General features: G+C 35.1%; 1 protein-coding gene across 2 annotated transcripts in view; it reads right to left on the bottom strand.

The window, feature by feature from the left end:
• Window positions 1-3,317: 3,317 nt before the first annotated feature.
• Window positions 3,318-24,344, bottom strand: part of LOC149775849 (leukocyte receptor cluster member 9-like) — a 48,213-nt gene continuing 27,186 nt past the window's right edge. Inside the window, exons 2-4 of one of the 2 annotated variants that reach the window (XM_089943625.1) lie at window positions 19,342-19,394; window positions 17,490-17,661; window positions 3,318-14,313 (exon numbers count right to left, since the gene is read on the bottom strand). In XM_089943625.1, coding sequence (XP_089799751.1) covers window positions 13,043-14,313; window positions 17,490-17,658 — 1,440 coding nt within the window. In that variant the 5' untranslated portion in view covers window positions 17,659-17,661; window positions 19,342-19,394 and the 3' untranslated portion in view covers window positions 3,318-13,042. The remainder of the gene's footprint in view (window positions 14,314-17,489; window positions 17,662-19,341; window positions 19,395-24,344) is intronic. The other variant, XM_089943624.1, reaches the window with a different exon arrangement.

Below are 24,344 nucleotides of genomic sequence, written 5' to 3'. Positions count from 1 at the left end.
TGCAATCAATTCTACGTTTTTTTCTACTAGTTCCGGTTCAGGTGCGTGCTCTTTTTGCACGTCGGCGACTTCAGTACTAAGTTTTCCAATACTTTCAAGTATTTCCTCACCAACAGGTGGAGGTTGAGCCGCAGCTATATCAGCTGGCAGATCTCGTAAAATCTTCTTTGTCTGTTTAGTTCTTCTTGCTATTTTTTCAGTCTGTTCTGCTGTTTGTTTTGATACCGGAAGAAGATCTTTGATGACAGTTGCAACTTGTTCAATAGCTGCAGTGACGGGTTTAAACAGTTTTTTAGTTTCTTCTTCGTACTCAACTTGTGCTTCTTGCTGCGCTTGTAGATTTTTTCTAAATGAGTCTCTGACAGGAAGAAATTTTTTAATTGCTTCTAATCGTTCTCGTGCTATTCTTGCAGTATGAGATTCTGGATGTACCATTATTTTTAATATAACAATTTTTTAATTAATAGCAGCAGAGAGGCTTTGTCTACAATTCTGTTTGGGACAAACAATAATCGTAGACGTGGTATTGACTTCTATGAAGGGCCACTATTTTTTTTTGGTCTAAAAACAAGGGTGACCATTCCCTAAAGTGGTCTGATCGCCTTCTCTGCTGCTCATGCAGAGATAGTGTTCTTGAGTGCCTTTCCCAAGAATAGACCGAGGCAGATTACCCGGGCTAGCTTGGGCAGGTATCCAACATGTGATCCTTGCATTATTAGTCCTGTGCTCTAATAAACTAACCTACCATGGCTTCCTCTATGGAACAAATGGGCAAACAAACAAGAAAATTGATTTATGGGTATTAAACTACTGATGGTGTCAGGAAAAGTTCTGTTTTTTTATCACACCAGTGTACAATATACACAAAAGCAAATACGGGATAAAATGATGAAATATACATGCACACGGAAATGACGGGAGTATTCCAGTACTATTTCAAACTCAATAAAAATGTGCAAATGGAGATTCATATTTTGAAAATGTAAACAGAATAAAAGAAACAAACACTGGATAATTTGTAAGAGCTAACACAGCCAGCTAAGAACAGCAATTCAATGTAGGTAGATCCCGAGATATTATAGCAAGCACACCAGCACTATAGGTTGCATAGATCCTGCAGGAGCGCTTGGCAGAACATCTTAGATCTAGGCCGAACATGAGTTGGCAGACACACAAGCATCAGCTAATGAGTGGAAGGAAAGTCTTCCTATTTCATACAAACCTTCGCCATGGCACGAACAAAACAGACTGCACGCAAGTCCACGTTTTTTAATACAGACTACAACACTGGAAATGTTTGAATGGAACCTTACATATAAAAATATAACTATATACAATATAAATTACTCAGGATTCCTAAACAGGGAGAACTGTACTCACGCATTGCACGGGGAAAACAAGAATGTCACAACATAGAGAACTATCTGAAATGGAGAAGTATTTCGATACGAAACGAACTGAGACAACCAATGGTTCATTTCTAGAATGTTCGTATCAGCAAGGAACACAAGAGATTTATGTGAGGGAGATACCCGTAGGAAATGGATCTAATATGACAAGAGTAATGGTAGCTCTGGAAATACAAAATAAGGACTTCACCAAACTTGCAGAGGCTTTGAACTCGAAAAGAGATGATAGATACATGTTAAGACCAAGAGGAAACAAACTAATACTGCTATACGGAAAGATGGAAATTGGAGGGCAAACTGTAATATAAAGGAACCAGCACTCTTTCTGCGAAAGATAAAAAAGAACAGCTAAACTGCACATAACAGATATTCCACTAGAAATACCACTGGAAAAACCACAGTGGAAAGATTTGAAAAAAGTTTCAAACTAAGGCCACAGAAGCATGAATGGATACACACCCTGGATTTCCAATAAAAAAATAGAGTGCGAATCTTAGAAATAGTAAAAGAAAAAATCAGGACAATGAAGAAAGTTTCTCTTCTCCACGGATTTCGTGCAACAACATGGTATAAAGACTGTATATACCATAGGAAATGTAAGAAATGTGGGAAAGTGGGACACCCTCCAACAAAAAACTCAAGATCAAAATGAAAGGACAAACCACATTAGTGAAATCGCCATTTTCCCCAAACAGAAAGCTATACAACGAACACAAGCTAAAGAAACCCAGAATAAACGACAGCAAAATGAACTAGTACTTAAACCACACAATAGAATAAAAGGAAAGCAACAACCACAATAAAATTAACAACATGAAGAAATACAAGTTAAACCAAAAAATCAACCAAAAACTCTAACAACAACAACTAAGCAAAAAATGAACAACTAAAAGAGAAACAAAAAGGAATACAAGAAGAACAAAAACAACAACAAAAAGACAAACAACATAATCAGCAAGAAAAGAAAGGAAAACAATATGTATAACAAAAAAATGTACACGCTGCAAAGACAGAAAACCCAGAAAAGAGAAACAAACAGAAAAGAAGAAAGAATAAAGCACGAAAATCCTTAAATCAATAATATCAAATTGACTAATCACAAACTTCCAAAGAAAGCGAAAGGAAAAGGAAACAAAGAGAATTATATAAGCTGACACAAGATGAGTATCTAGAAGATACGGAACATGAAATACAAGACATAGACACTCAATCTGAAACTGTATAAATGTATATCAAAAAAGATCAGAAAGGACAAAACCTATAACACCAACTACACAAACCTTTCTAATTGGCCAAAAATAATAATTAAATAACAAAGGAAACACAGAAATACTAACTTTAAAGATATATCACTTTATATAACAACACATAACCCTTCGGGTAAAATTAAAGTTAGGGAGCGGGATCGACTCGAATGGTCTGGGAAGATCAGACAAGAAAACTCCCCCCTCCCCAACCAACAAAAAAAAAAGAGTGGAAGTCTGTAACAAATCTAAGGTACTGAAAGTGACCAACCCTGAAGTGGCAAGCAGAATTATCCCAAAAGATTATAACGAATATAAAATACTGACTGCAAACCCATTTATAAATGTCAAGATAAGATCATCAAATGTCACACTTGTGGAGAATATCGCAACAAAGTTGAATGTACGGTCATAGGAAAAGCCTGACATTTACGGAAGAAATTGAATCATTCCAGTAAAGTTTGTTTAAAATTAAAAAAGAAAGACTCAGAGAAATAGTTCAAGCATTCTACGAGTGTAAAATATGTCTCTACTTCAATAAAAGCTTTAGTAAGATGAAACTTTTTGTTTCCTGGTCTTGACATAAAGGTTGAAAATGAATTGCATGGTTTGCTAATCTGGCATGTCCTGACCCTAAAGGGAGATAGAAACATTAGGCATTGCAGTAAAATACAATTGTTTATTTGTGAATACTGATACTGTTTAACAGATCATATCTCAGTTTAACAGCAAATTGCAAATATTTTGAAACATTTATAATAAGACTAATTTCTGAGTAGACATTAAATTTGTAAATTTAACTAATGAAGATTTCTTTGAAATCTTTCCTTCAATGGTATAAAAAGTACATAAATACAAAATGATACTCATCCTATACACACAGTTATTTTCTTTAAGACAATTTGCAAACTCTTGGATGGCTTTCAGTTTTAGTGTCTTCCTCGTTCAGTCATTAAATCATGTTTAGAACATCGAAAAGATGCAAATGTTTTTATGAAAATGAAAGGTAAATCTAAAGTTAGATATTTATCAATATCCAATAACGGCCTATACTTAATATAATAAACATATTTGTAAAAACACATATTTTACTTGAACAGGTCTGTAATAAGGAATCAAATAGACATTGTCTGAACATAGAAAACTGTCTCTGTTTCTCATTTCTTGTTCTACCCATACATAAACATATACCCCAAGGGAATAAACATTTTTAACTTTACTGTCATTTGTGCTTTTGTAGGCATCATCCAGTTCTTTTAACAAAATACAACAGTGGAAAATAAGTCTGCTTGTTGGCGTATTTATAACTTTAGTCCAGTACTTTACACATCTGAACATATAAATTGTATTCAAAGGGTATTTTCTGACTTCATCAAGACTAACATAATTATTCACAGTATTTTTATGCGTTAATATATCTTTTACAGAATCTGTATTGAATTGCTTCCCTTTCTTGTGAATATTCATGCCCCATATTTCATGACCATAATATAATATTGGTTTCACCACAGCATTAAAAATTTTAAATATATCATGTACATGTAATCTTCCAAGTATTTGTTGATACCTAAATATTCCAGATGCTGATTTCAATGCATGTGATGCCAGTATGTGTTTGGCTTAGTCCAGATCAACCTCGATGTGAATAGCAACCCCACTTATTTATAAAATGACAGTTTCAATAGATTTGTCCCTGTAATACCAACACTCGTAATTTCCCAAAAGCCAATATTTTTTCGAATGGTTAAAATTAATTTTGATTCCTGTTTCAATACAGCATTCATCTGTGTCATTAATTGTTGTTGCAATATGCATACAGTTTCAGCCCAGTTAACCACATCATCTGTATACAATAAGGCAAAGATCTCTGGTATATTCTCTGTGATGAAAATACCCTTATTACACTTAGTTCTTAACTTTTGAACTAATTCACCAATAACAAGACAAAACAAGCACTAAGCTTAGAACACATCCTTGTCCTGTTCCCAGATTGCAATTAAAATATATGGTTAGTCCATTTTGGTGTTTGTTCATCGCTTTTCAAACAAAAATATATATATATTTTAAACTTTAAAAGTATTTACATCATTCCATTCTGTACAAGAGAACACCATAGTTTATTATGTTGTACACTATAAAAAGCTTGTGAAAAGTCAATAAGTAAAAGTAAAACCTACCACCAGATTTACATATATAATTTTGAACAATTCCATGCAAACTGAATATATTATCACAAGTACTTAGTTTTTTCTAAAGCCATAATGAAGTTCATTTACTAGATTATTACTTTCAGCCTGAACACAACTCTGTGTTCAGAATAGATGTGAATATTTTGCAGAGTACATTTATTAGAGAAATTCCCCTGTAATTGCTCAGCTCATTTACACTCCCATTCTTAAATAAATGCAAGTACGAAAAACTTAACCAAATTCACCTGGATCCAAGATGATCCAATTTTGCTTGAAACAGTCACATGGAACCATTAAGATATGCTGTCACCGCTCCAACTTAAGTTGTCACAAATTTAGTGTCAGCTATCAATTCAGATCGAAAATGAAACTGACCAATATGCACTCAGTAAGAATTTTATTGGTTTAAGTTCTCTGTAAGATTTTGCAGTGCGATTGTACAAATTACTTTATTAGTTATGGTAAGAGTATTCACTGTGATGAAAATACCCCTATTACACTTAGTTCGTAACTTTTGAACTAACCCATCAATAACAAGACAAGAAAAAAGAATTGGGCTCAGAACACATCCTTGTCTTGTTCCCACACTAAATTAAAATACATGGTTAGTCCATTTGGCATTCATGGACAGCTTTTCAAACAAGAATGCATATTTTTTTTTAAACCTGTAAAATAGTTCTATCAATACCTTTCTGTACAAAAGAAAACTAAAGTTTATCATGTTGTACACTATTAAAAGCTTTTGAAACATCAACAAATATAAAGTAAAACCTATCACCCGATTTACATATATACTTCTGAACAACTGCATGCAAACTGAATATATTATCACAAGTACTGTAGTGTTTTCTACAGCCAGAATGAAATTCATTTACTAGATTATTACTTTCTGCTCATCTATACAACCCTGTGTTCAAAATAGATGTGAATATTTTTGAAGATCACATTTATAAGAGATATCCCCCTGTAATTGCTTGGGTCATTTATGTTCCCATTCTTAAACAAATGCAAGTATGACAAACTGAAGGAAATTCTCCCGGATCCAAAATGATACATTCTTGAAATAGTCACATGGAACCATTAAGAAATACCACCAGCTCTCCAACTCAAGTTGCCACACATTTAGTGTCAGCTTTCGATTCATATGGAAACTGAAAATGACCAATGTGTACACAGGAATAATTTGATTGGTTTAAGTTCTCTGTAAAAAAAATGAAGAGCAATTGTACAAATTACTTTATTAGTTGTGGTAAGAGTAACAATGAATGGGGCACAGTAATCCCTGTGTGGGCTTAAATTGGTTAGCTCTGTTTTTATCATTAGCTCAATAGATATTTCCAAACAGCACAATTTCAAGATTAGTTTAAATTGTTGAAGAAAGTCAGCATGCCTTAATTATACTTTAGTTATTTTTAATTAATGATTAAAGCAAAGTAGCTTAAGAATGGAAATAAATGAGGACTTATAGAGATTTAAGATGTTTGATTGTCAATGTTGTTATTATAAGATGATTTTGACAGTTCATTCAGATATATTTAGTTCATATTCTATATGGAGGAGGGATGTAGTATCCTATGAACATAAGTCTAAGTCCCTAAGGTAGTTGCTGGGCTTATTCAGCATTCCTCTGTACCAAGACCAGGAATGAATCATCCATGCAGCAAAAAGGGGCAAGCCTGTGATGTGTTCTCACACTAACTCACAATTAAAGGAATATTATAGCCAGATCTTAGGTATCCATGGGAACGATAATTTGCTTTTATGTACCAATAGATGGATAATGGCTGGACAAAAGAACCAGCTAAAACTAAAGTCATTGCAGAGTTACAGATATAATTTGGCTTTAGTAGAGAACTACTAACAAAGCTGATACGAGAAAATTTCATATGTTTTGAACAAAACCTGTAAACAATATTGTTGACCCCTTCTGTTACATTTTTGATAAATTATGCAATACTGTCTGGTACCAGTGACTCACAAATAACAAAAGAGATTTCAAGTCACTTTTAACTTCAATAGACATGCCTATAAATACAAAAACTTTCCCAAATATCAAAAGATTTATGTGTTCAACAAATGCTAAAATAGGAAAGAGTGAACATGCCAGAAATAATGCATAAATGCCCAAAACATATAAACAAAGATATTTTGAGGCACTTCTATCTCTGAACAACATGCATTTAAATATTAGAACATTCATGAAGAAATATCGTTTGAGACTGATGTAAGTGTTCAGCCAGTCCTTAAAGATATGAAGAAAAAAATTAGTTCAAGTCAACTTGGATGACTGACATTTTCCTGACAACCAAAGCTAAAGTATGTGACAAAGAACCTGGATTAGCTGGATGTTTCCTATAAAAATACATTCAAATTCTCTTCCTTGTTTTTATCAAAAGTTATTGATCCTCGCTCTATCTTCAGTATATTCAATCACATTTGATGGAAGATCATTATTATTTATGCATTATTTAAAAACCCTCAAACCAGGATAGTTTCTGTCAAATGTAGCCTAGTTCTGTTGAGCAGTTTACAAAAAATTAAAGATATCACTTGTATCATTAACAGCAGCCATATCTGAAGGCAAATTGTTATCATCTGTATACATCTGATGGACTGTGATTCCATGATGATTTTGTAAAAAAAAAAGTTTAAACGGTTTCCGAGATGAAGTTACTTCAAATAACAGCTTTAACTTTTTGCTTTTAGCAAAGCAGCTTTATATGATGGTGTTTCAGCACCACTTGCACACATAAAGTATACAGTTCTGCCAAGATGTTTTCAATTAAAGATTAAAAGATTCATCTGAATGTACTGGGGATGTTATCTAAATACCTTTCTATTTTTAAAAATGACGACCGTATTGGATGTTATATTCTCAATTTTTATATAAATGTGACATAATATCATAACAGAATGTCTTTTGCCAATTTTTGTCAAATTTTCCGTCGAGTGCAACTGCACAGTAATTTTGAACATTAATCTAGTATTAGCTATGGTGGCCATATTATATGGTAGATCAGCATTGTTTCTACAAGCTTGTAACTTTGGTGCTTTAAAGAATTTGAAAATAACATATTTCTGATGAACAATGCAAGACAACACTTGTGTTAATGTAAATCAAAAAGAAGACACACCTAAGAGGGGTCTAATTTAAATAACAAATCTGTAGCATGCAGGTGACTCAAGCAAATTTTGCAAACAATAAATTCTGACAATAATGTTATGATCACCAATCTATTTACATGTACTGACAAGAAAGTATATATGAAATAAATGTCCATGACTACCTGTATGGGCAGATTTAGATGTATTTTTATCTGAGTAAGATTATAGTCGACAGTCTCTTGCAAATGCCATAATAAAAACACAATATCAGTGACCTTGATATACTTGTACAAGTTGTGTTAAAATGCGGATATATTTTTCATGTTATTTTATTTCAACCCCATTAAATTCTGCAGCTATTCATGATATAATGTACCACCTTAAATGTACACTACTATTAGGCTCGAAAAAAAACAATTTGCTACACTGAAATGTTAAAATACAGGAAAGAAAAACATCTTTATGCTAAACATTAGCTATGCATGACAACCTCAAGATATTTCATATAAAACTTGATTGTTTTACAGTGAAAATGGGTGTAATTTTTGCAAGTCATCATGTAAATAGTGTTTGAAGAAGCTTCACTAGTTATTTCATAACCGCTTCGGTGGCCTTGTGGTTAGAGAGTCCGCCTCGGATGTGGGTGATCGTGGGTTCGATCCCCGGCTGAGTCATACCAAAGACTTACAGAAATGGTACTAACAGCTGCCTCGCTTGGCGCTCAGCATTAAGAGGCTAGTGTTAGGACTGGTCAGCCTGGTGTCAGGATAATGTGACTGGGTGGGACATCATGCTACATGTTTGCGGCATGATGCCCCAGTGCTAGACATCACTATAAATTGACGTACTGCAGACATCGTAGCGATATGACTGAACAATTGTTAAAGCTACGTTAAAAATCCAAATCACATCACATAACAGTTATTTCATAACCTTTTAGGTTAAGTGAAATTGGGCATCACATGTGGAATGGTCACTTTAAGTTTCCCCGATGTCAATGGTGAAAATCATGATGATATTTCAAATCACCAGAAAAGTAGTCACCAGAAATAATAGTTGATTGCATCCACTGACTGTTGTAAAATTAGCATTCCTGTACAATTTCACATCCAGAGACAATGAGTTTTGACCTACCTATTCCAGATTAAAGTAAACACAACTATGAAGTTGACTACAATTAGGTAGGGGAAACTGAGGAAGACACATGATGTTATGTAGTTCCTAAAATGACAAAATGTTTACCTCTGATGACCTTGACCTTTGACCTCTTGATGTAAGTAACAAGAAGAATGTGTCTGCATAAGGTTCACTATAACTTTGGGGGCGCTCACCAGTTATTATGTACTTTTAGAGAGAGTGACATATGTAAGGTGATGCTGTGTGCATTTAAAACATGCACAGTAGAGAGAATGCTGGCATACCTCTATGCTACATTAATGTAATGTGGATGATATTTCTTTGGATATTGTACTTTTGGAAACTGTACATGATTTAAACACACTGCTAACTAAAATGACTGCTCCCTTGTGCAAAAAAAATCAGCCTGAATTAGGCTAAAGTACACTATCCATAGCAGCTATTAAAATAGGGAAAATGAATTTTGCCAGACTAGACAATACCAGCTTCTGAAAGTGCAATGAAATGAATTACCAAATATATAAAATGTAAAAAAAGTTATGAGTTCTTTTTTATACAATTTACCTCTGAAGTTCATAAAGTGAAAATGACCAAGTGGAGCTAGCACTTTTTTGAAAGGTGCACACCTGGAGTAAGGCCAAGCTGTATACTCTATAACCCATAGTACACCCATCAATCATACACCAAAATAAAGGGAATTAAAGGATCTTTGAATTATACCTAAGATATACAAGGTCTTTTTTAAATAGCCAGTATAACCAGTGAGGAAAGCCAGGGAAATTCTTTTTCTTTAAAATCCTAACCCTATGCAAAATATGAAGCTGTAGAGCGCCACCTTATGTTTCATAAGCACTGCATCCAGTTTACTTGACTGATACAACAGACAATCCAATAATGGAATATGTTACCTTGACTTTTCAACTCTCAATCAGAGAATCAAGTAGAAGTTACCAATGCCCAGCCATACCTCTGAAGTTTGATGAAAATTACAACAATGAAATATCACTTACCAAACATAAGAGAAAATCACATTTGTGGTCACAGTCACCTTGATCTTGGATATAGCAGCCCCAAAATACATAGGCTAGACTGCTTCAACAGATGGGTAAAAGGACTAGATTATGTTGCAGAAACAAGATCTATACACAGACAGACTGAAATTACTATCACCATATTCCCACCACATCTTAGTCAGGGAATATGAAGAAACTGACATTGGACAAGTAACCTCTGCACCTTGCATGTCATCATGACATTTGAATTTAATATAGGATTGGAGAGATGCAAATTGAGTTTGCTAAGCATAGTACCATATATTGTTAAACCTTTCCTTGTTTCTGCCAATTCAGAATGTACCTGCATAGATCACAATGGTGTATATCAGCCTGGGGCTAACACACTAAATAATTACATACATCTTCATGCTGATTATTTTTATTAATGTAATATGTCTGATCTTATTCCCAATGCTGTTGTTGTTGTTTTTGTAGGGTTTAACGCCATTTTTCAGAACACGATAGGCTATACATGGCGGCCAGTATTAATGGTGGAGGAAGAACCCAGGAAAGCCTTGGAAAGAACCACCGACCCACGAGAAGCTACTGGCAAGCTTTCTCACATACCCACATTAGCCGAATCTGAGACTCAAACCCAATGCCACTTCTTAAGTAATCCAAATTATGATGCCAGTCGGCCCTTCAACAATGTTGTCATATTACCCAAATAAAAATGTCTCACAACATTCTTTCCTGGATGGAAGAATTTTTTTAAATATACAGAACTAGATATCCTGTCCTGAATGTAGTCCAAATGAATATCATAGAACACAAAACTTAAAATGATAGGATGTCCATAATGCAAATGTACAGACTATGTCTTGACTACACTTTATGTATCTTGACGAGAGAATCCACTGAAATGGCAGTGTCTTGCCACAAGAATATTTACAGGACTAGTATCGTGAATGTGCATTATTTTATGCATGTATGTTTCACCTGGAAGAGTCAACAAAAATATTCGATAAGAGTAATATATGAATACAACCAGGAAACTCCACAGCTCAAAATTCCCTTTCACACACGTAAGGACTACCTACATGCTTGAAAGAAAAAATAATGGTCTATGTATAAAGTAAACAAAGAACTAATGCCTATACCAATCTCTAGTTTAAAATATAAAATTGGGGAGGGGAAATTTTGAAGACAATCTCCCCATTACCACTGCTTGCTGACTAACTGCCAAAAGGCAAATTTAAAACTAAACAGCAGTTGAGGACCTAAGGACCAATATAATCAAAGCTATACCTTGCTAGTGATTAATCAGTTTGAAAAAAGTAGCAATGTTTGGTGTGTGTATAATAACGTGTATGAAGTACCACCAATGAGGAGCTGAAATTATTTGTAGCAATTGACAGCAGCATGCTAAAAAAATCCCACTTACTTATTAGCAACCTTTAAACTATTTTAAACTTGATATTTACAGTATAATTAAGAACGGACATATTTCTGTCACATTTCTGTCACCAATGAACATTTAGAAATGCAGACAGCATCATACAGCTGCCTCAAAATTAGGAGTGCCACTTTTCTTTTTATTACATTTTGTTATTATACAGGCGACTGTTTTGGGTTTCCAATAAATGAAAGCTGGAGCAAGCTAAGGGATCCAGGCTAGACTTTAATAAACTGACAAGCAATCCAACTTGATATCTCCTTATCTCATTACTGATGAGAAAATTTTCAATCTGGGATTATTGTAATTAGTTCTGTATAGTTTGACAATGCAGGTCAGCTACTGAGACTCATTTCAGAAACTGGACTAGAATAAAGAAAATACAAGGCAACTTTAAATTAATACAGCTCTGAAAATATTGCTCTGAAATTGCTAAAATCTGAAGTTATCCTACTTTATGATGACTTGACAAATCTTTGAAATTTAATTTGTTACCAGGGGGTAAAAAATGTATTGTGCTTACAAGCAATGCTATAAGCTTGTTTTGTAATGGCTTAAATTGCAAAAAAACAACACATAGCACTTTCCTTATAATAATGTCCCTAACAGCCATGGGGTACACATCCTTAGACTGAGACTGCCTTTAAATAAAATACATTATACATACACTTTTGCCACAACTAGTAAAATGGGGTCCATGACTATACATGCCTTGTAAAAGGAACAATGTTATAATGAATGACAAACATGATTTTTGTACACTAATTTTTCACCCAAAGAACTTCTAGTAAATTAAAGTTCTGCAAACATTTGCACTTATGAATCAGTCAAATATCAAAATGAATATTTTGTCTTCTGATAAGTTTTCATATAAAAAAAAATGTTCTAAAAATAAAGTCAACAGTTACTTTATTATAAGCATAAACTTTTTTATGAGAAACATTAAATTTCATTCTGCATTCTGATAGGATGGATAACAACTGTGACAAGTAGACTTGAATTGTGACTGCATGTACAATGGACCCTCACTAGAAATTTCCTCAGCATAATATGGTCTTTGATATAACACTGTCTTGGATACCATGATAGTGGTTGAATCCCCATGTAATGTACCTCAGTATACCATGGTCCTTGATATAACAGTCATGTGCCCAACAATACAGGTTCAATCCCATGTAATGTACATCATGTAATCTATAACTGAATCTATGGGTTTTTCAAATACATGTACAGTAGTTTTGTCTTCATTTAATAAAAAGGCAGGCATTTTTGAACACGGTTTTATTACACACACACATACATACACACACAGAGACATTTTTTTGGGACATGCACCATTTTCTTCAGCAAACTGACTTGTTTTGCTATAACACAGTTTGGTACGTAACTTGGTCTGGTTATATAGCTGGGTCACGCTGCATTTAACCAAATCAATACCTCTGATTGGTGTCTCCTGTATCCGAGATAAAGACTGCTGAAAAATTAAACATAAATGTTTTATAAAATGCTACTGGAACTTAATTCTGATAACTGAGGGATATTTTCCATCAACCAAATTTATTTCACACAAGTGTATGGCATCCAACTTTTGTGTACCAAAATTCTTATTTCTAAATTGCCAGCAGCAGTGCTGAACCTTCCAATGTGTGGCAACTCCGTGGTTACTCCCAGGACATTTTATGAGAGTCAAATGTGGTGTATATTTATCCTGGTCCTTAATGACATTTACACCACCTTCTAGTAAGCTCTTGCTCATGAAGTTTACGAAGTCCAACAATTCTGAAGAAAGTGCCACTTTACCAAATATTAACCCATCCCAAAAGGTTCCAAGCCCACCAAGGGCAACAGGTGGAACTTTTCTGGCCATTTGTATTAACTTGGGCTTCAAGTCTTTCAGAAGCTCTGAACAGTTAGAGATCTGTTCTGCATCCTTCAAATTCATGACTGCTAGTGTAATATGAAAGGAATCTTCTGGAGTGATGTATTCTTCATAATGTGGAAGATAGGATACAAGTATTTCTTGTATCTCTGTAGCATTTCTTTTAATATTTTCATCTGAAATATCCAAGGAGAGGAAGAAGTTTGGCTTTATTCTTTTGTGTTCTTCACCTTTTATCTTCTTTTCATCTTCCAAATTCATGGTCTTTTTGCTGATGACCTCCTCAATCTTTGTTAATGAATCATCAGTATTGCCTCCCTGTAATTTCATTCTGACCTCTTCTCTGCTCTTCCCATCTACAGCTCCTACTGGCTGCTCCATAGCCCCGTTTTTCTCTTCCTTTTCTTCATTCCCTTTCGTTTCATAGTGTTTGATGACTGTTGTAAAATTTAGACTACCTTTAGTAATTCCAAATAGATTATCAATTCTTTTATTTTTGTCCCACACAACATCTGTTTTGTACTTCATATACTCAATGCAATGAAGTGGGACTGCTTGTGTAAACATGTCTACTGAGGTTGTATCTTTTGATGTCAATGCTGTAAAACATTTCTCTACAATAACCCCAAAACTATCAATAAAACCTATGTAAAAATCTTCAAGGATTAGGTCACTATTCCCCATAACCATATTAATGATGTCTGTTGCAGTTTTTGCAGCTGGAATAAAACCATTTCCCTCCATCCACTTAAGTGCTGTATCTGCCAGATATTGCATCATTTGCTGACCCTTTTTAAGCTCTGCAGTCTCTTCCAGATGACTAGTCAGTGAAGCCTGTTCGTCAATAGACAGGGTTGATGAACCAATACTAATCCTTGGGGCTAACTTTGGATACATGCCTGAAAGAGACAGATGTAAAATTTCTGGTATGTACATACATGCAGCATATATTAGCACCAATTAGCATGATTTCTTCTGCAAGGTTCGAACTCTAGCAAACTAGCAAATTCAAATAAAATAAAAAGCAAAGGAAACTGAAGAAACTAATAGTCATACAGTACTTTAATCTGAATACAATAACACAAGTCCATTGAAATAACCAATGCTTTATTGGGAGCTAAAATTCTTCAGGAATACATGATAAGACAGATTCTTCATATGAACTCAAACTAGTGCTCAGTGCTAAAACCATGTCTAATATTCTTGAGCAAGAACAAAATATTTAACACAGTGGCCATACTGGATGTAAGACCTGGACCATTTTCATTTACAAACCTGCCAAAATCCTGATGTATCACACTGAAAGCATATCTGCTTACAACACCTCCATCCTCCAGGCAGGGTTGTATTTATAAAAAATGATTTCCAGAAACGTTTGTGAAAAAAATGTCAGAGCTGCCTTTATATATACCATAATATATACCCATAACCTGCAGCCAGCATAAATAGTTTTAGTTATGATATGTGGAGCCTCAGGCTTAATGCTCATGGAATGCTAAAGACAATTAAATGGTAAAGGCAGTCAGAGATAAACAGTATTTATGGATTGTACCCTATACAGGCATAATGCTCATGGCATGTTAAAACCCAAGTACAGTTAATTGAGGTAATTAAAAGCAGTATTTTATTTGAATGACAATAGTTAGTTAATGACCACAGGCTGGTTCATGGTCTGTGGTAATGCTTTTTTTTAAGTAAGATTTTACTTACATAAAATACAAAACACACCTTTATTAGTTGGAAAGACAAGGCTAGGTGCAGTGCACTGGAACTTTATGGTTGACAGGTTTAACATTTTTTTTCTTTTCTGGATTGTACCCTGTATTTAATATTATAAACAAGGTGCAATTCAGAAACAAATCCTACCACTATTCAGTCTTTCCAGCAATCCATTGTGAAATATTAGCGATACAGCAGGGTTACATAAAAGTAGGGAAAAACATGAACACAATGTGGCAATTTTATAAAAGTAATTACAGTATAAAATTTATTGAAACTATTACAAACAACAAAACCTTTCCATCATTTGCCTTTGCAATCTTGAACAAGAACATGCTCTTATGCACATATTGTTTGTCTCTTTTGTTCAGAATGGCTCTTATCTTCCCCACATAGCTCAACATCAGAGACTATATTGGAATTCACTTTGCTATAGCCATTCATGCAGTATGCGATCGATTTTAAACATAAAATTTATAACAATTAGGGATAGTATGACCATTGTAGAAAAAGTAGGGAACAATAGGGAGTCTGACAAAAAAGTAGGAATAAGAAGGAACATGGGTCCCTCAAAAGAGAATGATGCTCTAAAAGAAAATTTCCATGAAATAAAATAAAACTTTTTCAACTTCAAATTGTTGCAACCACAGTTAATATTCTTCCACAATAACATGATTTTCAAAATAGCTACTGTGGTGGATATATTGAATGTCAATTTGGCACCATTAAGGACCAACAAGGCATCATAAGATGCCTTCTGGTGGACACCCCATCTTGACATAACTGTCTTGAAGAAGCAACAATATTTTCAAGATGAATGCCATTTTCTCCATATTCAAAATCAAATGGCACAATTTCTATTTCATACCAACTAGACATCATGACAAAACTTTTGGTCAAAGCAAAATGTGAATACGATAAACCATCTAGGAGAAGTATTAATAACAGAATTTTCAAGATGGCCATTGGGGAAGTTGTTTTAAAAAGTGGATCAGCATTCTAACAATGACCAGTAAACATCATAAGAAGTCTATCAGTGAAAACCCAATGCTGATTTGAGTATTCAATCAGGAGAAATGTTGGTAGCAAGATTTTCAAAATGGCCACTGTAGCAAGCATGCTAATGTTGTAATGGCACCATTAGGTCAAACCAGATATTTTAATTTGCTTAGTAAAAACCCATACAGGACCTCATATCAGCCCCATTTGTATTTAGGACCTACAGAGATCGCCACCTCGCTACAGGACCAAGATGACTCATACAACCACTGGTAATGCAGTGGCACTTGTGGATCACATCTTTTCATATAGAAAATGCACAACAAATAGACCCCCATTTCTTGAACTTAAATTAAACCGCAATCAAAATTTATGAATGAAAACTTAATACTTGCACTCCATGGCTTTAAAATAAGTAATAGAAAAGAATGAGAAGCAACAAAACTTTGAAAAACTCAACAAAAACCTTATTTCCCTAGAATACAAATTGAAAATGTAAAAAAAAAAGGACTTGCAATATTGCAAATTAAATCCCAAATAATCGTAGAATTACTAACACAAGTCTTATTGATTGAAGTTCTGAATAATCTTTAGTGGTATTCCAAAATAAATGAAATGCTGAAAGTGCTGATGTGCCTGAGATGGCCTGAGTAGTAACGATGTACCAACAGTCTTTTGCTGAATCACAATAATAGTATCCAAGAATATATCCTTATTTGAATTTCACTATAAATCCAAGTCTTTATATCCAAAAATTTATTTCTGATGAGCAATTTTTATTTCCAGTGAATAAATAATTTGAATAAATAAATTCCTACCCATATGAAATACTGGTCACAACATTAAGACTGATTTCTGCTTCAGATGTTATTGCAGGAATTAATAATTTTTCCAATAAGCAAGATTTTTTACCCCTCTACCTTATTTAGTCACAATTAGCATTTTCTAAGAAAAGAACTATTACCAAATGGGAAATTTCATTCTAGAAGGTTCCAAATGTTTACAACATAAAATCTTACTTATAATTAGAAGATCTGTTACTAAAATTATAATAACAAATATGGTAAGCCCAATGTGCTTGAATTAGACCAAGATAATAATCCTAATATTTATCACTCAGTCAGAAAAAGATAAACAATGTTGTTTACAACAGTCTTTGATTTGTTACAAATCAGTTAAAGTTGATCTGCATTGTTTTATCACATTAATCAGTCTTTTTTTAATTAAATCATGTCAATGGAGTAGAATAAAAAATACAAGAAATATACAGCAAAGCAAAACTGTTTCAAGTGTTTTCCTGAAACTTCAAAAATATCATTGTAATGAGAACTGAATGTAACTTATGTGGAAGACTTACCAGTCAAAATGAATTTTAATTTTATGTCCAAACCACTCATGCTCAAAATCACAACATTCTGAAATCTTCCATCGTAACATAGAACCTTGACCTGGCCTGGATACAGGGATCTCATCTCTAAAATCTCTTCTTCCTGAAGCGACAACTGTTCCCAGTCTGGAGTTGTCATGACCTGTAATCAACATAATGAAATCTGTATATAAAGGGTACTTAAAGAACCATACAATATGGTTGTCCTTAATGAATAATTGTCCTTTACAGATGTGGCCTGCTGAAATTTTTACAAAATTGTGGCAAATATTTTTGGTCCATCACACTTTCCAGAAAAAAGTTTTAGGCTGGTCCCCTGGAATAATCACAGGAAAAATGATGACCTTCTCCAGAGTTGGAGATTAATGTGTGAATTGCGTATGGTTTTCATTTGCATTATGATGCAATGTTTTGTTAGTGTTAGGTGAATCAAAGATAATTTATTCATCTTACAAGTGATCAAGAGGAAATAACTGGAAGATATGGTTTACAATCTCTTGACATTTGCTCAAACACAGTGTAGCCTATGCAGATGTCATTTCTCAGAAAACCACAAACTCAGCTGTCGAATACAGTGGCCTAGATGATTATTTCCAACTATCTTAGATAAAATGAACAAGTAAAATGATTAGATCTGTTATAGCTGCATCCAATCTGACAGACAACTATCAAAGACTGTTTCAGCTAGGTACAGATGCCATGAGCAGAACAAAGCACAGATGCTGTTCTTTGTAGTCATAAAACTTTGCATGTGCAGGTATTTCTCTGTAACCAACAAAATCATAAGCATAGGCAAAAATAAACCCTCAGGTAAGATTTTTTCATTTGGCAGTTTGTCATTTTATTATAACACTAAACAGGGTAGAGTTAAAATGAAGAAAAATAACCAATGTAATAAAATGCCCCTTTGAATGGACTGACACCCTACTAGCCATAAAGATTCCAGAAATTGAACATAAGAGCATTTCAACTACCGAGTATTCAAAACATCCCTTCTTTTCCTGAGTAATATCATGATTTTCAAGCTGCCTTGGTAGCCATATTTGATGTAAGATCAGCACCATTTCAGGGCCCCGAGTGGCCGAGTGGTCTAAAGCTTTCTCCGTTACGGATCACTGCCATCTCACCTCTGTCTGCGCTGGTTTGAGTCTCAGATTCAGCCAATGTGGGTATGTGAGAAAGCTTGCCAGTAGCTTCTCGTGGGTCAGTGGTTCTTTCCGAGGTTTTCCTGGGTTCTTCGTCCACCATTATTACTGGCCACCATGTATAGCCTATCGTGTGCTGAAAAATGGCATTAAAGCCCACAACAACAACAACAACAGCACCATTTCCATCTTGGGCCAACATGCTACGACAGAAACATTTAAGTGAAAACCTCACACTGATATGAAGGTTTTAAATATGGCCCCCATATGGTGACCATCCATTTCAAAGCAGCAACAATAAAAATATTTTCAAGGAAGTTAGAGCATAATTTGCATTTAGAACCAACAAGGCAGCATAAGGAGTCTATTGGTGAAAACCTGTCAGTAAGACAATCTATCCAGAATGAGTAACGATAGCAAGGTGTTAAATCTAATCATATTGTTGATCAGTTTACACCTGATCGAAACATCATAAGAAGTCTTTTAGTGACAATCATGTTGATATGATCATCTTTTCAGGAGGAGGAGATATAATTTAAAATTCCGAGTAACACTGTTATGGGATGTCTGTGCAGTACCATTTTCCTTTAGGATCAACTAGACCTTGAGATAATGCATGTGTTTAGTTTCATAGCAATCCTTACAGTAGTTTATTTATGAGGAAAAGCAGCAAGAACCTTGTACTAATTCCAGTCGAAAGGCCATCACATCAACTCGTTTGGTCCATTACCTGTAAAAGCAAACAAAACCAAGTAACCCACCAATAGATTCTTGTATGCAAGACTGCAAAGCATTATTTTGTCTATACTGTACTGAACTTCTTATAATGCATTATATATATATATATATATATATATATATATATATATATATATATATATATATATATATATATATATATATATATATATATATATATATATCATGTTACATAGTGCCAAATAAACAAACCTAAAAGCAAAGGTTAACATATATTGCTCAGCATGAAGTGTAGGTCATAGTGACAGTTATGATTGAAAAGTGTACTGAAGTACTTCTCGTGATAACATTTAATGCCAAGTTACATAACTCTGCAGAAAAGAGCATATTAGAGTGAACTGAACCATTTTTCTAATACTAAAAGCCTCTATTTCAGGATGCTTTATGTCAATGGTGATCAAATTCTATCAAGCATTCGAGAAAAAAATGCTTAATTGTTCTATTTTTGTTAACAGTGGCCATAACTGATGGTGAATCATATCACTGGTATAAATTCTAAAGGCAATCAAGCTAGGATGCTGTCATATTCGGTTAAATTCTGCTGAATGGTTTTTGAGAATAACTTATTCTTTTTTAGTAACAATGGTAATACGTAATGGCATATTGGTATTGTTTGCACAAATTTTGAAAACCCTTCATGTGATGATGTGTTCTGTCAAATTTAATCAAATTCTGTTGAATGTTTTTCTGCCAAGAAGGTTTTACTAGTTTTATACATGGCAATTCTGTACAAACTGAACAGCCCAATGTTCAAAACAACTTAAGTCTATATATGTGATGAGTGCCTGATGGAGAGTTTAGTCCCAGCATGAACTTATAAATCAACATGGCCAAGTTATATGAATTAAAACTGTGTAACTACATCACATATTTTGATGTCCCTCTGTCTTAAAACAATTATCATAAACTCTTATTTCTCTGATGATGCTTCACACCTTGCAATGATTACAGCATTGGTGCATCAAAGGTAAGCATAGCATAACCCTATTATATAAAATTATTAGAAGTACCATGTATTTATCACATTACCACAGCATCAGTATCTTCTACATGATACAGCCACCAAAAAAGCAAACACAGTCCAGTACAGGAAAACAAATTTTTCAAGTAAAATATATTTACCCAATCATAATAGTATACCTTAGGAGAACTACTACAACATTGCAAATCCAACACTCCCAGGATAAAACCATTTAGCTATAAAGTTAAAAATTACCTGCTGACTAGATGACAGAGTGATGTGCCAATACTACAGATCTCACCAGATCGAGAAGAACCATTTAGGATGAAAGATCTGGGATAAAAGCTAGAATAGTGGACTTGGATCTCTTTTGAACAGTTTCACTCAAATGAAATCTTTGTCACAACTGTCCTAACTTCGTGAGCCAGGATACAAAGCTAACTTAAAACGTATGGGTTATTTTCCAATATGCAGAATGAATAACCCACTTTAAATAAGACAAAAGTGTATGTGTTTATATGTCATCATTTCCCTATGTTGGGTAAGAAAAGGCATGATCTGCCTGAACACAATGGCTCAGTCCTTCTTTAGTACCACTTCGTTGCTCTCAATGGATCTTGTAGACAACCTTGAGATGACATGTAGCAGACAGGAAATCCTTACAAATGTATGATTCCCCATGAATGGTAACCTGTTCATAGCAATGAAAGCAGGGACTATCATACGAGATACTGACAAATCTTGTTGGGATGTCATGTGGTTTAGGTCCATTGACAGAGCATATATTTTGCAGATTCTGCCATCCATTTGCTAAAGCATTGAGGAAGCATGTCTTATATGACAGGTGAACCAATAAAGCTCTTGAGCACAGTTCAAGTGGTGTCTTGTTCAGACAGGTTAATACACATGATAGATTCCACTTTGAGCAAAGAGCCAATGTCACTGAGCATGTGAGATCAAAATTGGACAAATGATTAGAGAGGCCTTTTTTTGTGCAAAATTCTTTTTCATGATGCCAGTAATTGTGAAACAGTAACCTTTAATTGCCACTGATGCTAACCATTTCTCATCAAAGATCCATGGTAGGAAGTTAGCTATTGAGGTAATGATGCCGGATTGGTACGTGTTCTTGTGCACACCACTGTCTTAAGATATTCCATGTACCTACATACACCTTTCAAGTGGAGGGCAATCAGCGATTTCTCCGCCTCTGGTTGTGAGAATTGTTTGTAACTGTGAGTGTGTTTAATAAGACCCAGAAATGCAGGTTCAGCAACTCTTGAGTTGGGACAAAACACCTGCCATTGTGGTTGCTCAAGCAGAGGAGGGAATATCTCAATTTTCCTGGCATTTCTGTAGTAAGATTGATATGATTGTTGATCCAAGATTATTCCGATTTAAGTGGAGCAACCAGGATGAGGCAACACTCCGATTCTCTTGCTTTATGTATCACCTCTGGATCCAAAGGTGCTAGCGGGTAAGTGTATATATCCGATATCCAAACCATTACAATCTCTAGAAAGAGAATCGAATACACAGGACTTTGGATCTGGGACTGTTCAGACAAAGGTTGGGTGTTGGTAGTCCATGTTGTCATGAATAGGATCACCATTTCTTTATCCCACCGGGCACATACTGAGTGGAAACAGAGGGGTGATGAAACCATTCCATTTGTATTACCTAGTTGATTCTTCCAGGATGAGTTTACTAATACATTTACCTGTTTTGGAATATGAGGAACTTGATGTGACTTTGTCTTTGAAGACACCACTTTAGAAAATCCCAAACAAGAATGCAAAGATCAGGGTACTTGGTTCCACCTTGCTGTTTCAGAGAAGTCATCACTGTCAAATTGTCGGATAGAATGAGAACTCCCTTTCCATGAAGATTTTCCTGCTACCATTGAAAAGCTTTTGAAATGGCTTTCTTCTTTAGAATGTTGATATGTAAATCAAATCTGTGCTCACATCTGTACAGATAGTGATTTCTGGAGGTTTTATTTGCAGAGGTACCCTAGAAATGAGCCAAGCAACGTTCCCCCATCTTCGAGACGGAACATCATATTGTGCAGATTGTGAGAAATAATTGGTAAAGGCTGGGCCTCCATTTGGACAACTTAATCATTTGTAATAAGCACATAAAGAAAGTGACCTGGGACTAAAACATCTGCTGTCACACTAAGCAAACCCAGCAGGTGAAGGAATTCTCTGGCATGTGGATTCTCTCTTATAAGCAAGGATGCAACCATTATACTAATTCAATGTTCATTCCTGAGGGAGACATTATTTGCTTACTTGAGTGTTTAACTCCAGACCTATATGACCAAAATCTTGAGACAGTTATTGTTTTTGTTTTGAGTTTAATGCCATTTCTTAGCTCTAGATTGGTTATACATGGCGGCCAGTACAACTGGTGGAGGAAGAAGCTGAGAAAACCCCTGGAAAGAACCATTTACCCATGAGAAGCTACTGGCATGCTTTCTAACACACACACAAAGGCTGAGTCTGAGACTCAAACTCATGCAGACACAGGTGAGAGATGGTAGTGATCAGTAAAGGTGAGTGCTAGACCACATGGCCACGTGGGGCCTCTCGTGAGATGGTACAAGGTCAGATATGTCCTTGAAGATAAGGAAACTGAGGTTAAGAAGGAGAGTAACAAGAGATATCATTTCCTGCTCTAAGATATAACTCCAGAGGCTCTTGTGGTGAGAAATGCAGGCAAAACTGATCACCCTGTCTCTTGTCCACTTTTGTTCTGGAGAACTATTGTTTGCAATGTTTGTAAATTTGGTAGAACTGCATCTCAGTGAAATGTGTTCTAGAGATGTCATTGCTATCTTTAGTTTATTGCCTTGCAAATCCCTCCACTACAGATGAGACTATGAAAGAGGAAATATTTTGCCTTTGGTGACTGGTCTGCAGATTTCATCAACCTGATAATTAAAGAGATTATATGATAAAAGTTGCAAGCACAGCTTGGCCTTATCATGGTCTTTAACAAGGGTGGAGGTAGAGAGCACTTCATCTCATACTACCAGCTGTAAATCTGTACCTGCTGTTAACAGCTTTGGCCAGAGTATGTTTGGCCAATATCGTTTAAGATGCAAGCCATTCTAGAAACAGACATCCACGCATGTCCTATATGATTTGGCATGGGAGAAGATAAGCTGTTTTCCTGCCTGCCTAGATGCAATGTATCATTAAAAGACTTCCAATCCATGCAACACCTCAGTTGACTAAAGGGTATCCAAACGAAAAACAGGAGTATGGAACTTACAGAACTAACAAATAAAGTTTGAAGGAAGGCATCTGGGAGAAAAAGCATCATTTGACGCTTGGGAATTGAGGACCTATACAGCCCCAAATGTCTGTAACTCTATGACTGTGGAAGTAACTGAAAGTAGAATCTTCCTCAGGCAATAATCATCTGATGCTTTAGATGTAGACCAGACAGTTATTGTTGAGGGAGGAAGAGGACAGAATTCCAATTGCAGCTTCTTCAATCCATGCCCATATGTCCTCACTCATCACAGTAGGGTCTAATAATGACAAGAGGACTTAAGATTCAATTTTCATCATCTTTGGATAAAGTTGGTGAAGCCGACTACTCTTGTGCTACCTGCAAAGTAGCTGCAGAAAAATATAAAGGATTGTGGCTCACTACACTTCTAGCATGTCCTTAGTTAGATATCGTTATTTCCAAGATGTCACAAAGTATACGCTCCCAAAGACTTGAGAACGAGTGAAGCAAAATCTCCTGGATGATGAGGCACCAAGCTGGGCCTTGTACACAGTAAAGCCCTAGCAGCACTATGCTGATTAGACTGATCCATGTGAGCGCCTTTATAAACTGGCTCATGAAATTGGGATTGGGTTCTTAGATACTGAGGCACCAAGCTGGGTGTCATACACCAAAGTGCCTTATGGTACTGTGTCAGTTATATTGATCCATGAGAGT

Source organism: Sinohyriopsis cumingii, chromosome 19 (assembly GCF_028554795.1).
Source record: "Sinohyriopsis cumingii isolate HCF-2022 chromosome 19, ASM2855479v2, whole genome shotgun sequence".
NCBI lineage: Eukaryota > Metazoa > Mollusca > Bivalvia > Unionida > Unionidae > Sinohyriopsis > Sinohyriopsis cumingii.
This window is presented reverse-complemented; position numbering and strand designations above follow the sequence as displayed.